The sequence below is a fragment of the Mytilus trossulus genome, chromosome 7 (genome assembly GCF_036588685.1).
Source record: "Mytilus trossulus isolate FHL-02 chromosome 7, PNRI_Mtr1.1.1.hap1, whole genome shotgun sequence".
Classification (NCBI taxonomy): Eukaryota; Metazoa; Mollusca; class Bivalvia; order Mytilida; family Mytilidae; genus Mytilus; species Mytilus trossulus.
Genome location: NC_086379.1, coordinates 67,012,458 through 67,033,575, shown reverse-complemented (window position 1 = coordinate 67,033,575; position 21,118 = coordinate 67,012,458). Strand labels below are relative to the sequence as shown.

The window sequence follows — 21,118 nt, the reverse complement described above, 5'->3', positions numbered from 1 at the left end:
AACACTAGGGACTATATTTGTGAACAACGAAAATCAAGGGACGACAATGGTGGTCTCGGACCTAATAGGGTAGAAAGAGTTGACAAATCTTAAAAAAACTTGGTATGAACAAAGCTTAATGTATTATAACACTGCTTACAAAGTTTCATGACAATAGGATGTATATTATAGACATTAGGTTAAGTTCTATACTCATCTTTGCGTGTAAAATTTTGACGTTAAAATTGAAAAATTTCAACTATCAACATTTGGGGCTTTAAAAATTAAAATATTGCAAAAAAATACTTTTTAAATGCCTTAATATATAACTTATCATGTACTGAAAGCAATAGAGTACTCATTTGATTTATCAGACTTGGCATAATTATTCAAAAGTCAAATTTATATGAGCCAGCGCCTACAAATTTAGGTTTTTCAATGAAGGGGGGCCTTACATGAAGATGTAATATTTTCCAGCAATTTTAAATTTGTGAAGCTTTTTGGTTATAAATAATCCTTACATATGTATTTAAAGTACTTTAAATGGAAAGAAAAGTTACAAATAACATATCATATTAGTTTAAAAGGGTCTTAGGCCAAGTAAGACTGGAAAAAAATTAGGATCAATTTAGGCCGTGCCACATATTTACATTAAAAAATGCATATTGAGGCTATAAGAAATAAAAATTTGTGTCTTTTTTATCATTTCTATACTCATGTGACATGATACAACAAATCTGAGCACAAAAAGACTCTTGCAATTAACTTTTCTTACAAGCAGTATGGGCTGAATCAAAGAATTTTGCCTTTTTAGGGAAAAACTTGCATGCAATTTATTCTCAACAGGCTTATATTTAAACCACTTGCTATCCTACAGAAGAAAAGAAATATATTATGTGAAATGGAACAGGTACAATAGACATTGTAAAGTGCATTTGATACAAATTTAGTGAGGTCTCTAATATGGACATCAGATTTTATATACCAAGCTCCCCACTATTGACTTCATCCAAACAAGGCATTAGACAAGGGTCATTTATACAACACATTTTGCAAATTTCATCTGAGATAAACTTCTTTTCTGTAGATTCAGAGTTCATAAATAAGTAAAAGAAGCAGATAAAGGCATAGAAACACAAATATTGACACATAAAAACCTGTCAGATAGAAAGTCAGGATGCCATTTATGCATCAATATTGAAAAAGTTATAAAATGCATATTTTGACCATAAAATGCCAAAATTGGTTGTTTTTGCAGAAATTCTATAAAATAAAAGTTTAAATCCTTTAGTTTCATGCTATTTGACAAGTTGACACCATCAAATCATTTAGGGAAGTTGCCAGAGTACAAATTCTATATTAACAGATTTCACCTCTTAGGTCCGAGAACACAATTATTTCGTAGTGCATTTCTTTTAGAACATAAATGGAAATAAAAAAAATCCCACCTGCGCTTTCTCAAAGAAACTTTTACAGTGTGTTGTACTACTTTTGGGACAAATTATATCAAATTTATAGAAAACTTCATCGCCTCTAACTCAAAATATGGACAATTATATGTTTAGGGCGTCTTGAAATCTTTTGACAGCTTCCGAAGTGCTCATTTTCAACCTTTTTCAGCTGGACCAAATCACTACTTTCCTTTAAAATTCTGGACCCAAATTTTTTTACAGTGTAATTTCATCCCCCTTCTTGCAATTTGAGGCATTGAACATGGAGAAATAAATTTGGAAGGGGTATAAAAATTAATGGCAAGTAACCCACTGTCAACACTAGGGACTATATTTGTGAACAACGAAAATCAAGGGACGACAATGGTGGTCTCGGACCTAAGAGCTGTTGAAACAATATTTTCTTAATTCTGCCGCAGATAAAAATTTCTTTATTTCAAACTTAAAAAACAATTAATTTATTTTCTAGTTTGAAATATTGTAAATACAATGTACAGTTATATTCTCTGTGTTTGTTATTATCAAAAAATATTAAATTACCAGACTACAAGAATTGCTGGAATGAGGAAAGCTGTTGATCCAAGTACTCTGAAAACTTTAACTGCTGCCGAAGGCCAAGTCTGTATTTCATTAGGAATGACATCAAAGAATACAAAACTTCCCATGTATTGTCTGAAGGGCCCACAACTCTGTGATGGGGAAATACTGAAAAAAAATATAATATAAACTGTATAAATAGCCAACAACACTGGGATGGTGAAATATTGAACTTAACCACAATATATAAACTGTTTGAATGGCCAACGGAATACATGGGATGGTGATATAACATATGCAACAAGAAACTTTCCTAATGTCCGACAGCTAAAAAGAGATAGTAATATTCTTAAATAACATGTCTGAATATTCAGATCAAAAACTTAAATCAGCTCCATATATGGTAAAAATGTTATTAATGCTTGACACATTAACAGTCTGAATGGCAAACAACATTTTAAAGGTAAAAACAACATTGCTAATCTTCCTATATCTATTGAAATAAAACACTACCATTCATTTTTTTTTATTACATTTTGTCCATATTAGCATTTCAGCACAGTATTATTGTATTCCTTTTTATATTTGCAATGACCATAACCACAAATTTGTTTAAGTTGAAGTGAAAACATTTCTACTAGATAAATTGTGACAAGGGAGATAATACAAACTTTTCTACTAGATAAATTGTGACAAGGGAGATAATACAAACATTTCTACTGGATAAATTGTGACAAGGGAGATAATACAAACAATTCTACTAGATAAATTGTGACAAGGGAGATAATACAAACAATTCTACTAGATAAATTGTGACAAGGGAGATAATACAAACCAGATAAATGCGACAAGGGAGATAATACAGACATTTCTACCAGATCAATTGTGACAAGGGAGATAAAACAAACATTTCTAATAGATAAATTGTGACATGGGAAATAACTGCACTTTGAAGAGAAACATGCCATTCAGGAAGTAACTAAATCAACAACACTTAACATAAAAAGTTTAGCTAGAACATAGAGAGCTTGAATTAAACTGCAAATCTATGAAGACTGTAAATAAATATTATTATTTCTGTGACAAAATAATTAATGATGGATATGTGACTTGGAGGTCTAATCTGTTTCTCTAATAGTTTTTAAGACAAATTCATGGCAAAATTTATCATTTTTTCCCTAAAGACCTTCAATAATTGCAATTTTTTTTACACAACATTATCAAGCACGGTTTTCTTATTTGGTGGTATTACAATAACCAAATTTAAAGGAAAGCAAAAATTTTTATTATAAAAATTTGTTCTCATGATCATATTTTGCATTTATCGTCTGCTTTTAGGGATAACTCATTACAACAGGGTAAAGCATATGATATTTACTCACCTGCCTATGAGATATGCCAATGGTATTGTTGCCAGCAGAAAGGAAAGAAATAACACAGCAGCAAACAAAGAGTTAGATCTAGATGTTCTGTAGGGTCGTACTGGCTGTACACAGTTTGTCAATAGGGATATCTGAAAAAACAAAGCGTTAGATCTTGATGTTCTGTAGGGTCGTACTGGCTGTACACAGTTTGTCAATAGGGATATCTGAAAAAACAAAGAGTTAGATCTTGATGTTCTGTAGGGTCGTACTGGCTGTACACAGTTTGTTAAAAGGGATATCTGAAAAAACAAAGCGTTAGATCTTGATGTTCTGTAGGGTCGTACTGGCTGTACACAGTTTGTTAAAAGGGATATCTGAAAAAACAAAGCGTTAGATCTTGATGTTCTGTAGGGTCGTACTGGCTGTACACAGTTTGTCAATAGGGATATCTGAAAAAACAAAGCGTTAGATCTTGATGTTCTGTAGGGTCGTACTGGCTGTACACAGTTTGTCAATAGGGATATCTGAAAAAACAAAGCGTTAGATCTTGATGTTCTGTAGGGTCGTACTGGCTGTACACAGTTTGTCAATAGGGATATCTGAAAAAACAAAGAGTTAGATCTAGATGTTCTATAGGGTCGTACTGGCTGTACACAGTTTGTTAATAGGGATATCTGAAAAAAACAAAGCGTTAGATCTAGATGTTCTGTAGGGTCGTACTGGCTGTACACAGTTTGTCAATAGGGATATCTGAAAAAAACAAAGCGTTAGATCTTGATGTTCTGTGGGGTCGTACTGGCTGTACACAGTTTGTTAAAAGGGATATATGAAAATGTAGCATAAGTAAAAATTACAATCTTCTTCCTAGTTGCTATATTGATTTGGGGTAATGCTTAATTACTTAAAATTCAGAAATTATTAGATTCCGTGAGTATTGCAATAATAAGAATGAGCATTCTTAAATATAGACCTGTATGCACTTTTCTATCTTCATAATAGCAAAAAACAAGAATGTGTCCACAGTACACAGATGCCCAACTCGCACTATAATTTTCTATGTTCAGTGGACTGTGAAGTGAGGTGAAAACTCTAATTTGGCGTTAAAATAAGAAAAATCATATCATTGATTGATCTTCCACTTCATAAAAAACTACCTTGACCCAAAAACTTTAACCTGAAGCGGGAATCTCAGTAATAAATGTATGCAATTATATCTGAATTTACAGTTATAAGGTTTGCCTCTTTGAATCAGGTTAATTTTATTTCTCTTTAGGAATTTCAACCAATCTCCATTAAATTTTGGACAGCCTAGTCTGTCTATATTTTAGTTCTTTTTTGCAACCAATCCCATTTTAGGAAATTGATCATGTTTGAAATTGCACCATGTTTTCATTACATTTAATTATCCTAAAATGTAATAAAATTTGACAAAAAGAAGTTTTGCAGGTGAAAAATGTTTTGTATATAATTGAAGAGATTACATAGGACCTTTGCCACTGACAACATCTTCAATAACTTAACAAACAGCTTATGAAAATTTTGTAAATTATCTTAAATCTGGATATGCCAATCAGACTAACACAGTTTTCGAATCGCTTTTTCTTATTCCCCTTCATACAGTGTGATACAAGAAATATCTTTTCTTGCAAGAAATAGATAACAGGCCACAACCATAAGATCAAGTTTCTTAGCTATAAATCTTTGATGGTGGACTCTATCGAAGGCTTTTGAAAAGTCTAAAAGTAAAACATTCATTTGAGTGTCAAAATCTTAGACACTGATAATGAGTTGGTCTCACCAAATCTTTTACACCTAAACCCATGTTACTGTCATTTAGTTATATTGAATCAGTGTGGAATGTCTATATAATATAATTACTGTAAATTCATAAATTATTGCGTGCATTTATTATTGCGATTTTGTCATTTAACACTTGAATGCGATTTTAATTTTTACGATTTTGAGAAAAGTCATGCTTAATTCAGTTAAAATATTACAAAATGCGAGTTTTAATTATTGCGTTTACAACTCAGTCGCATTATTCGCAATAATTTCTGAATTTACAGTACATACCATTATATTTTGTACAGTTGGAATAATAAAACAAACAATAAATTTTGGGTAAATCCATAAACATACCTTTCTGACATAAAAGAAGATAAAACATTTCAGAAATCCTAATATTGGGGTCAGTGGACAGAAAAACAGTCCCATCCTGCAATAGACAGTAAAATACTAGTAATAATTAGGTATCAGAATGCATGCTTATATATAATCTAGTCATCTAGACACATTATTTGCAATAATAAAAACCTTGCAATAACTTCTGAATTTACAGTATGTATGCATAATCATAAGTTAGCAGTATATTAGGTGTTTTGCTTTTAGTCCATACTAATATTTGTAATGTTTTAGTACATATACTTCACTGAATATTTTATGAAAAACAATTTTACACAACTCATGACAATTGAAATACCTATTGAATGTTCAAATGGTAGGTGTTTTAAGTCCCATATCAAATTCTGATTTTTTTTTAGAGACCATGGTTCTCAGGCAGGTATCAGTTTAACTTACAAGAAACGATTGATATGAATAATGAATGCTATTTTTTTCAAAATTCAACGTCAATGAGGCAGATCCATTTCCTTTTCTCAACAGTAAAGTAACTTTTAACTTAAAAATTGAGTACTCACCAGCACAAAGTCTGTGAATAAACAATATCTAATACAACTTTAGGCAGATCAAACTCTTGTTGTCCTACCATATTCACTAGTTTGTTTGTACTGTGAAATTTCTTGTATATGAATCTAAAATGTAAAAACAAATAGTATCAAATTCAATATAGTGTATTATTGTTCTAATAAAGACATGTACACTTTGCACATAACACAACAGCAACAAAATGAACAAGTAAACTTAACTTAAGAAATAATCTATGGCTTCCATGAATTATTTCGATTCTAATAGGACAAATACGGTCATTAAAAAACTGAAGCGAGGGTTGGTATGGTGTGTGTGTGGCTGTTTTTTTTTACTCCCTGTAATATAACGCTCAAATATCTTTATAAATATGTAGCTTGCATAGGTTATTTCATGAATAACTGCTAGAAAAAAACTTTTTAATACTTTTAATTCTCTAACCCAACATTTGCCATTTTTAATTTACATGTTTTTCTCGAAAGCTTCCGTCAAATCCAAAAGTTGACATTTAGTAACTAATGGGCCTCCATGCTGACTTGCTGAAATGAATTAATATGCGAATAATGCAATAGAATATAAAATAAATCAAAACCTACCTCAAAAATCAGTTTTAATACAATATCAAACGAATTTTGATAGTTCACGTTACTGCAGAAAACTCTCAACTTTAGCTTTTTCATTTGTATGGCGTCATGTTTTGAAATGACTTAAATGCACCAAAAGGATTAACAGACTTTCATAGAATTTTATTTAATTTTTATTTTGTTGATTTCTCCAAGCTCTTGTGCATTACTTCTTTTTGTTATGCATACGAATAAGAATAAATGTTATTTTGTCTATTTTTAATTGTACTTTTTAAAACAATAAAATCAGCAAAGGGTCTGCAAATAGGTTCCAATACATGTAGATTTACGTGGGAAGTATATTGTAACAGCCATTATTATGTATATCTCGGAGTCTGTGATAAGTATATTTTATCGAGGATTTTATCACAGTGTTGTTTACAAAGCTGAAGAAGCACGTCATATTAGAATATTTATTAAACAGAACAGAGTTTTCCAATTTTATCTTCTTGTTAAAGCAGAAGTAACAATCAAACAGTATCTCCTTATATTATATCTTTTTCTAATTTGACATTTTCAAACGCTTTCAGTACACACCTGACGTAAAATATGACTAAATTCTCTGAGCTGTTCCAATCACGCTCCAACATCATTTGCTTTTTTATGAATGTGCTACCGATGTCATTGGACAATGACGTAAGAATATAAGAACATTTTTCGGGAAAATACATGATTATGAAACTGGAATTCTTATGTAAAATTATCATTTAATTTCATCCAAATCTATCTAAATATGTTTTTGTAAATAGTTAAAGCATATTACTGTGGATTCATTTAATTTTTCCTTTGTACCAATTTTAGTGGTTTGGGAAAAACTTACATATTTGTTGATATTTAGTTTTGTGGTTTTGGCAAAGTCTCCATTCATTCCTTTAGAAAATTTGTATTTTGTTGAACATTTGAATTCGTGGTTCTCCTGTACCCACGAAATCCACAAAAATTGGTATCCAACGAATATTAATGAATCCACAGTACTAGTTAAGTTTGCTCAGTTTTTCTAAGCCAATGTATTGGTGAGATTATTTACAGGAACAGCAAATATTTGCCTTCACTAGAGTGCTTCGATCCAAAAGATTTGCCGTTTTTGTCCTATTAGAATAGAAATAATTCATTGGGGCTTGAATTTATACTGATTTTACATTGAAAATCATCTCCTTAAATTCTCCACAAACCTCACAGTGGCAAATAAAAAAAAAAGTGCGCTTTTAAATTTGAAAGAAGAAAATTTGCTCATAAACCATATTCATAATTATTCTTACCTTCTTGGAAACTCCACCACAAATGTAATGATTACACCAACTAGAAAGTCAAGAATGATCAATTTGTAGATCTGTTGTCCTACATAAGTCTCCCAGCACTGTAAAATACATCAAGAATGCATTTCTTATATAAAATATATTATAGGATTAAACACATTTTTTCTAGAGGTTATTGATGTGTAAACCGGGGCGGTTAACTCACAAACTGAATAAAAGTCCGAAGGACTTTTATGTCAAGTTTGTGAGTTAGAGACCCGGTTTACACATCAATAACCTCTAGAAAAAATGTGTTTAATCCTTATAATTCTTCATCCAAACATACGCGATTATTAATTTACATTGTTACTTTGATGGCTACTATATGTACCATTAAAAGCACAACGGCATGTTGTAACTAAGGAGTACGCCGCCATCTTGACTTTCTAAAAAAACTCAAATGTTCGATAAATGCAACAGAATCTAAAATGAACTAGCACCTACCTCAAAAAATTCATTTTAATTAGATACTATGCGAATTGGAAGCGCACAAGTAACGAAATAATCTTCCGTCTGAAAGTTTTCAATCGTATGACGTCGTGTTTTGCCATGACGTAAATTCGCAAAATCATTCGTGAAATTTCCCGGAAATTTATTTAAATTATATTTTTATACATTTTCGAAGCTTTAGTGCATTTATTTTATTTTCTTTTTTGGTTATATATGCATTAGAATAGAAACAACTGTTATGCAATTGTTTTAAAATCTCAACTTGCTGAAAATCTCAGTATCCCTGCCAAAATGTGTATCGCGCATGAATAGATTACAAAAGTAGTTTCGGAAACATGGTTTATCGAAGTGTAAACCAATAGAAAAAGTCTACTTGACCAATCCAATTCAAGTATTTATAGATATGCACAATTACCCTATAGCAGGTTATTTTTAGCAGGTGTAAAATTTTGCGATTATCATTGAACACGGTATACGAAATATTTTGCCGGTTTTTATTTTGGTGGATTTAAAACCTTATGAATGCCTTTGAATGTGCCGGTTTTTAATTGGCAGAATTTATTTTGGCGATTTTAGTGAAAATTTACACCCTGCGAAAATAACCTGCTATACGGTATTGTATGAGAGAAAAATCTCTATGCAAAGCTTTTATTTTCAAGAAGTGGCTGATACATTTGTGCTGTTTTGAAGAGCAAAGTACATATAGAAAATAGAAGAACCATGGGGTTATCAAATCCTTAAAAAGGCTGAATTTCAATGGAACTTCATTTTGTGAATAAAGGGACTTTACATTCGGAGCAACATCTGCTAAAGATCTTTTTGGAGTTTGCTAAATAGGGTAAAATTAAATCTTGCATGGATCCCAAAATATTTTAACCATATCATCTTCCAAACCCACTGGGGATTGAGGAAAATGTAATAGCCTATTACTGTATGGAAACTGTTTTGGATATTTGATGCAACATACAAATCCATGAGAAGTAAATTAACCTTTATACTGGTTGTGCCTTGTTGGTTTGGATCAGTGACTTCCCATCTTTGATTTCCACAGTCTGACCTATAACTATCAGCAGGAGAAGCAACAATACGGTACAGTGATCCGATCAAAATCCCAAGCGAGGCTAATCGTAGTAATATAATCCTAAAAAAAAGAAAATTATCTAGAATGTTTTTTAGAAGTGCATGTACAAGGTTTTATCATATACTTAGACTAAATAACATATGATTGTTACTGTATGATAATAGCATTAACGTAAATTCGTTATTTTTCGAATTGGTGCTTAGCAGGCTGATATGAAAAGTTTATCACATGCTTCGATTGTTATCACATGCCTTTCCATAACGTTATTGCATGGCATTCAGGTGATACTCTGCAAATTCTGGAAAAATACACCTCAATGCTACGTTTTCAGTGGAATACATTACAAAGTAATATGCAAAACAATTATTTGGATACTGGAAAGTATATTGTGTAAAAAAACAAACAAAAAAACAAACAAATATTAAATAAATGCAGTTTTAAAAGTTTCGTAGAATAACTTTTTGTGTTGATTTGTACATATTTAGATATTTTTCTTTTCTGTTGGGGTATATGATAGAAATGATATCGAATGTACTAAATTTGGGGTCCGACATCCGTGAACTTTTCACTCTTTGAACTTCTATTTTAGAACCATGTAAAAGAATCAATATATGAATCTGTTTTTTTTCTCCATTATTGAAGCATATGATAAAAAGTTCATAACATGTCATTTTTCCTATCGCATGTATTATCAGCCATCGGTCAATATCAGCCTTCGAGCTATGCGGCTCTTGGACTGATATTGAACCTTGGGCTGATAATACATGAGATATGAAAAATGCCATGTAATAATCTGATATTATAACACCTTCACAACATGAATTAATTTTTAGAATTCCAAAGTTAAAAATAATATCATAATCATGAAATGATTCTAAGTGGTGATAACATATAGAAGGCTTTGCAATATTAAAAACTTAGTTGCTACTAGAAAAATAATAACTACCATGAATTTTCATCACAGATGAAATAAAAGTAGTGACCTAATTCTGTTATTTGTATTTACCATCTTAATATTAGTAAATAAAAGCTTTTTCAAACTTTAAGATGAAAGCTAAGCATCAAAATGAAGTGCTAGAACCCCTTGTACTTGAAGAGTCGTTGTTAAACATAGTTATTCATTTAAATTGGAGCAACATTCTTCATCTGACATGACTAAACTCCAGGCACTCTCGGTACAAACCTTAGTAAAGTTATTCGAATCTCAAACACAGGTGTATAGTCTTCGTATGTTACTAGCTTGTTGAATATCAAAGGTACTATCACATTCAAAAGTGTAATAGTAATGGATGGCATATACTGAATTAAGGCTTCCACAATGACATTGCCTTTAGAAGAATCATTTTTCTGTAGCTGTAAAACAAAGTAAGATATTTAAGTGTCATGATTAAAAAATAGAGGCAAATGTTTTCATGTCAAAACTACATAGTTTAATACAAGGAAGAAAAAAAATGGTGTAATGGAGAAATGAGAGAAAAATTTGTTTAGTGAATTACTGGATAAGGTAAATCATAAACAAATTAGTAAAATTTGTAGGTTAAACCAGTACATGTACTTTCCCCTAGTAGAGGTTTTTACAGTGTTGTTTCAATTTTGTTTACCCTTGTTTTCATACTCTACTTGAAATTGTAATTTATGGAGAAAGTGTATACTATATATGGTATGTACAGATAGAGATACAGTTTTTGAGTCCATTTAAGATTAAAAAATTACTTTAATATTGACATGGCCTACAGAAGATGATTAATCTGAAAAGGAAATAACAAAAGTTTTCCTTCATTTTAACAGTAATTACCTCTAACATCTTTTCATTAGTGTAGAAGATAAGGTACAGAGATCCACCCAAGGCAGCTATAACAAATATATTTACAGCTGTTCTAATGAGATAAAGTTTAATCTTATCTTTCAGGGTAAGACTTTGCTTCCTCCATATTAACCTCTGGGTGTCCAAGTCTCCCTTTAATGAAAAAAATAACATGTAATTTCATCTTTTAATGTTTTCTATACACGCAAGCCTTATATATAATGAATTTGAATTTCATTATGATAGTTCAATCAGCTTTAAATATTTAGTTACTCTTAACATTAGATATGTACTGTGGATTCATTTATTTTCGTGGGTACCAATTTTCTTGGATTAATGAAAACCTGTATATTCGTGGATATTTAATTTCGTGGTTTTGCTGAAGTCTGCACACAAACCTATAGAGTATTCATCATTCGTTGATCATTTAATTTCGAGGTTTAACTGTACCCGTGAATTCCACGAAATTTGGTATCCAATGAATAATAATGAATCTACAGTATAGAGATTTACATAGGATACACACAAATATATGAACCCATAAAGTATGTGCGGAGACATTAATCTCTAATAGAAGTTTTTTGTGAAATCAATATATTCCAGACCCTTTCATGCAAGTTACTCAATCTCAAATGATTTTTTTAGTGTCTTTCACATCTTTTGTTTTGTAGTATTTTTAAAATGGACCATTTTAGCCAATCACCTCTTAACATTGATGCATTATGAATAGCTATATTTCTTTACAACATGATTTAAATACTTGCACTTTGTAATTCTGTTTAAGGTGGTACCTAACACCTGAACTAAAATTAATTTGGCTCGTTTAATTTTCTTAAAATTTTGACAAAGTATTTACTTTGACCCTTTGACAAAAATATAAAAAACTAAAAAAAATTGAACCAACCGTTTAATCAGAAAAATTACACTGGTTATATAGCAGTTTGACAAACACTTGTTTTGATCATTGAGAAGCTTAACATTCCCGGCTTAAGAACACAACGTCATTAAAACGTTCTGCTGATTTTACAGAGTTATCTCCCTGTAGTGTTAGGTACCACCTTAACTGACTGTATCACTTTTTATTAAGCTACCTGCAATTCTTGAAGAAAATTTTGATGTCTTCGTTTAGCAGCTTTTTCATCATTTATACAGAAATCCCAACCTCCACAGAAAACTTTGTTAGTGTACTGGTTTACTGTACTGTCTTTGTTCATTACTCCTTGCTTTATACCTTTCCCTGTACTAACAAAAAAAATATCAGTTCACATTTCTGGTCTAACAAGATTTGTTTTGGTAATTGATATATTTTAAATTAAGTGCTGTGGTTGGTGTTGGTTGCAGTCTGTCACATTAGTATTATTCATTGTTTTACTCACGGTATAAATTCTCTTTGGAATTTTTTCACATTTTGTCAATTATATAAGTCTCTCATATCCTATGGAATAGTAAGGGTTTTGCTCATTGTTGAAGGCCATTCAGAGACCTGCAATTGTTAAAATATTGTTCTTTTAGCTTTTGATTATAAGTTGAATCATTTGTAATCAAACTGACATTAGTTTTGTTTCAAAGAATCTTCTCTCATCATGACATTAACACTTTTATTTAATTGAGGAGATGAGAAGGTCAAAAGTATTTTATTTTCCTGTAAAACTTAAGCAAATAATGAGTCTTGATTTATCTGTTTTAACCCCAATTTGCCTTAAGAACAAATAAAAGCTACAGAGATTGAACAGTAGGGGGTGTGAACTTTTGACTTGAATACTAAAGGGAGATAATTCAAAGAAATATCAAAGAAAAAAGCAGTCCTTACTTTCTAACAATAAGGAAGAAGCTTATCAAGAAAGATCCTCCAGTTGCTAACAAGTAGGCCAAACTCATATTATATGTTGTTTCACTTTCTAACAATGTCTTGTTTTGATAAGCACCATAAAACAGGACTGTCTGCTCCATCCAGCCCTGCAATATACTGGTACATTAAAAAAATCATATTAGCAACATGTAAACAGGAGCTGGCATGTCAGTAACTGCTAGTCTGTTGTTATTTATGTATTATTGTCATTTTGTTTATTTTCTTTTGTAACCCCTTCTGACATCAGACTAAGACTTCTCTTGAATTGAATTTTACTGTGCGTATTGTTGTGCGTTTACTTTTCTACATTGGCTAGATGTATAAGGGAGGGTTGAGATATCATAAAACATGTTTAACCCCACCACATGTTTGTGCCTGTCACAAGTCAGGAGCCTCTGCCCTTTGGTAGTCTTGTATGATTTTTAATTTTAGTTTCTTGTGTATAGTTTGGAATTTAGTATGATGTTCATTATCACTGAACTAGTATATATATTTGTTTAGAGGCCAGCTTGGTATTTTCTTTCCTTTTTTGATGATGAAGTTGAGATTTCAACTATTGAACTATTTTATCTAAAAGATTATATAAGCATACTGCTTTTGAATGATGGTGATAGGGGTGATTAACACACAAGGGAAAAAATTATTACCAAAAGCAAAGTGAAAACTGAATAACTTACGGTTCCTTGTAGGACATCAAATATCTTATTTCCAATATTCTCAGTATCAGTTATATTATCAAGATGTGTACCATAGTCTTCAGTACATTGTTTTGTTTTATTACTAATGGTGACATTAGTGGAATCTGTCAAGATCAAGTGGGGAACCAGTGTTACACACATCATAATAACCATCATGTAGAGATTCATAAACATCAACCATCTAATGAAACGGAAATAGTTCATTATAGCTGTCCCAAATCTACCTGCAAAATATATGTCAGCATCAGAAATAATTAATTATAATTGTCCCAAATCTACCTGCAAAACATACATATATGACAGCATCAAAAATAGTTAATAAGAGTTGTCCAAAATCTATGTGGGGAAAATATACATATGTTCAGCAAATTGGTCTAAAAGGTTTAAAACAAAATTCAATGAATACAACTGATCAAATAAGTAGAGTAAACTGGAAAAAATAAAAAAAACATACCATATACTTATGCTGATAATTATTTTACTATATGAGACACAAAATATTTTGTTTGAAACTCAACTGCCTGAATGAAAAACTTTTTTGCAACATTGAAACAAGTAAATTCAATTATCTCCGCTTTAACAGGAAAGACAGCGATAATATTATGTTATGCAAAGTGTTTTATACAACTATGGCATGTCATTATTATCTGTCTAGCTGTTAAGAGGAGTATATCAATTTGCCACTAATATCTTAAGGCGAAGTGTACGTAATTGCACGCCCCTAGCAGAATACGGGATTAATAACGTTCTACGTTAGTTACGCAAGTTATCTCCCTTACTCCAAGAAAGGACACACGAAAGATAAAATACTTCGTGCAGTCTATCATAAATCTAACAAGTACGCCCGTGCTGTCTTAAAAAACCTAATCATGAGAAATTATCTGAAATACTCCAGTTAGAAATCAAAGCATTCTATTGTTTTGTGCAGCCTGACTTTAATACCAGTTGATTTTTTTTGTTTTAGACACATGGGACATGAAAGGCATTTCGTGTAAAACTTATGATATCAACAGATAAAAACACCTCACAACAGAATTATAAATAAATAAACATGTGACGATTCTACTTCTATTGATATCAAATTAATTAAAATGAAACCTGAACATGCTGAATTGACCCAACAATACCGTTTTAAAAGCCGTAGTTTTGAACGAAAACACACAGTCCTCAACATAAAGTTTTAGGTTACCGAACAATTAATGAATGACATGTGAAATTAATTATTAAATGAAAAAAACGTTAACATGTTCGTATTTTGTGCAAATGAAAATTTTCGGACATGTTTTATATCCATTTAGAGAATAAGACCATACCAAGAGAATACAATTTGACCACTGTAGTCTAGGGCAACACTTACAAGTCGAAAGAACAAAGACGAAAATTAACAAATTAGGCCCCATAGTAAACTAAAAAGTGATCACTCAAAACTTTTATCTTAGAATAAGTAAAAACTATGTCATTCAACCTTTTCTACATGTGCAGAAAATAAACAGGTGTCTTCTATTCCGTCCGAAATTTATGGGAAAACTGAATCTAAAGTTAGAACCAAATTGAAATTGAAAGTACAAATACACATGATTCTCATGTATGATAAAAATATAACACGTCATTTCTTCTTTTTCAAATTCCAATTTCGAAGGATAGCAACATTTGTTTTCTTTTATTGTGCCTGTGTGCATCATTTCAAATTAGAGAAAAAAATGTAACTTTGAAGTAACGTTTTATTCCCAAGTCTCAAATCAAGATTATGAATGAGTAGAATATATCATTACGGTTAAAGAAAAAAGGTCAGGAAAGTTTTGTGGCACTTGTAACTGTTATTTAATGTTTAGTGGAATGAGAGGTGAAATGAGTTCAGACTTTTAACATGTTTAATACATTTCAATAGCGTTTTAAACACTTTTTTTTAATTTAACGGAAGTCTACTGCAAGGGATGCTCAAACGACCTCAATGATTATCCAGGAAGATCCCGCACTCGGTCAGCTCTATGCTTTCACCAGCCATTTAAAAAAAGGGGGTCCCAACCCAGGACAAAGGGGGTTCCAACTTTATGTCCCCATTCAAATGCATTGATCGGCTAAAAGGGGGGGTCCCAACTCCCGTAAGGATCTGCCAATTACTTGTCCAATAATGTAAGAATTTGGAGTGTCATATCATTTGCATTCAACGTTTTTTATAGGATATTACTTTTTTTTATTATCAACGTTGAACATCCCTTTAATTGTTGAAAAGACTTTGGTTGTTAATAGTTATTGCTTACATCGACTTCATTTAACCAGTGGCGGGTAGTTGACTCATTGGATGTCATACCCCATCTCCTTATTGTTTTATATGATATAAATAGGAAAGCTATGCATTTGCATTATGCAGAGGCTATATTCGTACGGCACTTCGTTAGGTAAACCCATGTTTCAATAGGCAAGACAGTATGAATAATCTCCGTACATTACACTGAGTACATTCTTGTAACATTTTATTAGGTAAATTTTTAAAGCATCGAACTTGATAATTCTTATAAGGTCGTATTCTATATAATTAATTTTACACCAGTTAATTCAAAGCATTACTTTATATGCATCGCTATTTAAAGCATTCCCCTGCACAAATTTTATTGCATAACACTGCATGGATATGTTATGGTCATTATTGCACTGACTAGGTATGTCGATCTCAAAAGGATCATATAAGGTGTAAGGTTTTCATTTTGAATATACATGTATGAAATATCTGCGACGAGTAGTTATACCAAATACTCCGATCTTTTCTAAAAAAAATAAAAATATATACTTAAGCGAGTCCTTCTTTTGAACCTCATTGCGGTCTAAAAAATTCTGAAGATTAAATGAAATGAAGCGCTTTTCTGGGTTAACCTAGATAAGGGACACTAAAGGCAGAACATTTTAAAGCAACGGATGTATAAGAACTAAAATAGTTGAAGAGCCATTATAATAAGTATGCATTATGCTTATTGTTTAAATACGTGTTACACCAAGGGTGACTGGGGAAACGAAATATGGTCGCTTGGTCTTCTCCCGACCGGCAGTAAAACATTTGCCGAAGAGGAGCGTCCATTTGGCTGTGCAGGATTTATTAAGCTGGCAGTCATGCACGTCCGGTCAGAATGGGAACGTTAAATCTGATGCCTCGTGTAAATTAAGAGAGTGCCAAACTCTATGCCCGTTAAAAACCATTGCAACAACTATAATTTAAGGGTTGAGTATGTGGACTGTTGCTTGCGGCAAAATTTCTGTCCCTACCCAATATCCTCATTTTCTAGTGGCACTCCAAATTTCCAAGACCAACATCCCGGATGGCCTCTGTTATGAACAAAACTTCCTATTGTATTTATTATTAACTTGTTCTCGTCCTGAACATGCACGACATATTTGCCACTGGACGTTAAGCAAGCAAGCAACCAACAATCAATCAATCAATTTAATCCTTAAATGTGGATTTTTAACAAATAAGGCATGGACCAAACAAATATTTTCTTATGTTACTGAAACTTCATTCAGCAAACATTACAACATTCTTTGTCATTAAGTTAAAGAAAAGGGAAAGTTATCGAGACGGGAAATTTGGTAAAATAAAATATGTTTTGGCAGAGATGCGTCTTGAGCATGTGTGTAAACATGACTAATGAAATAAGTTTATGATGTAGACTATATTGTGTGCAAATCCTCAGATTAACAACATGCAGAAATGACAAACATGAAAATATGCAGAAAATAGGTCTAACAATTTAAATACAAGCATGCAGAAGTAAGATTTAAAACGAGGTGTATACCCGATCTTAGTATTAAAGCCGATCAATTCATTCTGACAACACTGTGTTAACCGGGACAAATTCAAACTCGATATTTGGTTCATAAAAGAATTAAACAATCCATGCCAGCATTGAAAAAGGATCGGAAATCACTCTAATATAGAAAAGATGAAATTAGAGTCTACAGTAAATTTCTTTCATTTGCGGTAAATTAATTTACAAACTTGCATTTTCTTTTGCGACAGAAATATTCTTTAAAATTAGTTAGTTTATTTCCTTATCAATTTATAGCCTTAGATCATTTGTGATACATAGGAAGATGGGTAATACACACACACGCCATTGCTACGACATTGTACGGTATAATAGAGTTTCAACATAGAAGTTGTGGCGACGTTACTGCAGACAATGACGTCGCCAGTTATTTTAATGTTCCGGTCAAAAAACTAAACTTCAACAGAGAGTAGCGTAAAAACTAATACAGTTGCTAAGGACTTTCTTTGCACCGATGGATTCATCTTTCATTTTTAAATCGTATATCAATTTTAGAAAAAAAATCCATTGTCCAACAAAATAGAAAATGTTGATAATGTTAAAATATCTGCTAATTTTGATGATTTTCCCTATATATCCTTTGCAATTTTGGTGTATCATGTAGTTAATTTCAACGGCTCGTATCTCAGAAATGAAAACGGTTACCCCCTTTTTTTATTTCATTTTCTGGTATAATTTTACAAGCAGAATTCGTATGTGAAATTTAAAAAACATCCATTGTGAAGTTTAATTACGTACACTTCGCCTTAAGTCATAAAAAAACTACTAGATGTGGAATGGTACCACATGAACATAAACTGTCTACCTGTAAGTCATCATTATACAATGTACTCTAAAGTACCAAAATTAGATAAATTTGGAAGTGTAAGGTAATACCAATGACAAAATACCTTATTTTTCTGTAAAATTATAGTTTTACACATCAACCTTCATACTATTCAAGCATTTAGTTACCTTCTACAGTTTTGAAAGAACTTGACCAAGGCTCCAATATATTTGCAATATTTTGAACTTGTTGTGTGAAGGAATTCCATCTCTAAAAAAAAGAAGAAAAAAGTTATTTTTAGTAGTTACAAACAAAAACATAATAAAACTGACTTTGTTTTTTACAGATAAACCTATTTTTTTTTGGGATCTACAGCAAGTGAAATGTAAACCAATTTCACCAATTAATATAAAGGCAGATAATTCATCTATAAGTCACTGTATGGCAATCAACAATGAGAAAAACCAATAATGCATAAGCTATATAATGTTTTATATGTACTTGCAAATATAATTGAATGGTTTAAGTTTATGAGAAAAAAAAATATTCATTAAGGTATTCTATGGTAATGGAACTCACAATATGTTCAGGTATGTCATCAATTTTCTTTAAAAGACAAACAGCATTGTTTATTGGTTGGAGGTTTGAATGAAAAAATGTTTTATAAGTTTTCAAAATATATTTATATGGAATAGCTTTAAAACCTGCGTCTGTCTGTGTCTCCATCCTGCAAATCCTGTCTCAGTAAATTCAGGCTCTTGAAGAATTTTCTCTCTACAATCACAAAAAAATATTTAATAAAAAATACAGCAACAGAAATTATAATGAGTGGTCAAAACATAAGTTAAGATTCCTTACAAAATAAAATGTAAATTCAGAAATTGATGTGTGTATCTATTATTAAAATTAATTAAATTTTACCAATTTCAAGAAATGCTACATACAAATTATGCTTTCAAACTTTAAATGCACATTTTTGGCATTTTGAGAAACCTCTCATAATTATTCACAATAATAAATGTATAGCAAAAATTTCTGAATTTACAATCATACCTTCTTAAATTAAGCTAAAAACATTATGCATACATGTCTAAAAAAACGTAAAACAAAACAATTTTAAGTAAGGTCAATAAAGACTAACACATTAAACACTGATGTCAAAATTGTTAAAAAATCTTTTTCACGTTGTCTTTTTGTTATATTAGGCTACTCTTCTAAACAGCATTATAAATGAACAAACCTAAAGATATTAACAACTCCATGTATTGTGTCTTGTTCTTCTAACATTTGTTTTTTTTCTTTGAGTGTCACTACACTAATTCTATGGCTCGGAACATATCCTTCTGTTATGACAGATTTTCTTTTGACTGTTGATCTACGATATGATGCTGCCCTCGTATGTCTGTCATTAATAGGAACAGGCTTTTTTCTAAAGACATATGTCTTATTTCCATCTTCTAGGACAACACCAGAGTTTTCTTCCCTTTCTGGATGTCTCATCTGCACTAGATTATCCGAGCCTCTGAGATTGTCTGATTTATAATCACTTTGAACATCATGGCTATCAAAGGCATTATTTTCAATCCCAAGTCTAAAAGTATCATTTCTTTCATTAGCCTTGTCTATCAGATAATTCCTGGGTGAGATGTTTTGTACAAAATTTTCATCATAGTCTGGTCCATCTTCCACAGAATCATAAATCTCTTCATTTAGGTTTCTACTAGTCCTACTGATGTGACTTATGTTTTCAGATACTCCTTGTTGATCCGATGGATAATTGTTTGTTTGACCTGTGTTGGTCATGTAATCCCTATCCTGCAAGGATTCAGAAAAGTTGGGATACTGAGCTGAAGGTCTGTTCTCTCTGTTTTCATTCCTTTGTTTACCTTGGAAGTCGTTAGAATTATAAAGTCTGTGATCATATTCAGAACTCCCATTTCTTGATCCAATTAAATTTTCTGGATAATTCTGTTCCAAATCATATCTAGAGGCCCTTTCATTTCTACTGTTATTTCCTTGATTAAAATTCCTGTATGAGTTTCTATGATGTCCATCATCAAAATCAGGAGAATTGGTCTGATAAGGTGCATCATAAAACACTTCTGGTTGACCAGTATAATCATTTAAATTTCTATTATAATATGCATCTTCACTTCTTTCATATGATTGTCTTTCAAACCCAAAATCTCCATGTAAGTCCCCTTCAAAATTCATACTTGAATGACTGAACGTTTAATCAATTTCAAATTTCTGATATCCTGGTCCCTTATACTCAAACTGAACAAGTTTTGCGAAAATAATCAAGTTTAAGCAAAGTACATGTCAAGCGTCTTCAGACCCAATACAAAAAGTCCTCATAAATCAGTGTCAACAGTTTACTGATATTTGAAATCAAATGTTACAATCAATAAAAAATAATTCATTATGTAAGAGACCAAACAACCAAGGTATGCTTTGAGATCTAATTTTCACATGGCGATTGAGCATGATCAGCATTTATAAGTGTGATTTATAGTACATTTCTACTGATAAACTGCTATCTTTCCATACCCAACAATCAACCTTTAAGACTTAAGACAGTCTTTTATCTGCAATTCAATTATATAGTACCTTTTGTATTATGAGAAAATTGAAATTAATATCAAGGAGAGTTAATTATCCATAATAGAACCTTTTATTATAATTGCTACAACAGCT

At 31.5% G+C, this 21,118-nt stretch overlaps 1 protein-coding gene across 2 annotated transcripts in view; it reads right to left on the bottom strand.

The window, feature by feature from the left end:
- LOC134725637 (transmembrane channel-like protein 7) overlaps positions 1 to 21,118 on the bottom strand; it is a 30,630-nt gene that overhangs the window by 5,045 nt on the left and 4,467 nt on the right. The window contains exons 1-14 of one of the 2 annotated variants that reach the window (XM_063589625.1): positions 19,662 to 20,029; positions 19,126 to 19,195; positions 18,610 to 18,691; positions 13,814 to 14,058; positions 13,098 to 13,243; positions 12,379 to 12,529; positions 11,279 to 11,440; positions 10,667 to 10,836; positions 9,393 to 9,543; positions 7,917 to 8,014; positions 6,028 to 6,141; positions 5,471 to 5,546; positions 3,350 to 3,480; positions 1,971 to 2,135 (exon numbers count right to left, since the gene is read on the bottom strand). In XM_063589625.1, the coding sequence (XP_063445695.1) occupies positions 1,971 to 2,135; positions 3,350 to 3,480; positions 5,471 to 5,546; positions 6,028 to 6,141; positions 7,917 to 8,014; positions 9,393 to 9,543; positions 10,667 to 10,836; positions 11,279 to 11,440; positions 12,379 to 12,529; positions 13,098 to 13,243; positions 13,814 to 14,058; positions 18,610 to 18,691; positions 19,126 to 19,195; positions 19,662 to 19,921 (2,021 nt within the window). In that variant the 5' untranslated portion in view covers positions 19,922 to 20,029. Of the gene's footprint in view, positions 1 to 1,970; positions 2,136 to 3,349; positions 3,481 to 5,470; positions 5,547 to 6,027; positions 6,142 to 7,916; positions 8,015 to 9,392; positions 9,544 to 10,666; positions 10,837 to 11,278; positions 11,441 to 12,378; positions 12,530 to 13,097; positions 13,244 to 13,813; positions 14,059 to 18,609; positions 18,692 to 19,125; positions 19,196 to 19,661; positions 20,030 to 21,118 lie in introns of those variants that run through there. The other variant, XM_063589624.1, reaches the window with a different exon arrangement.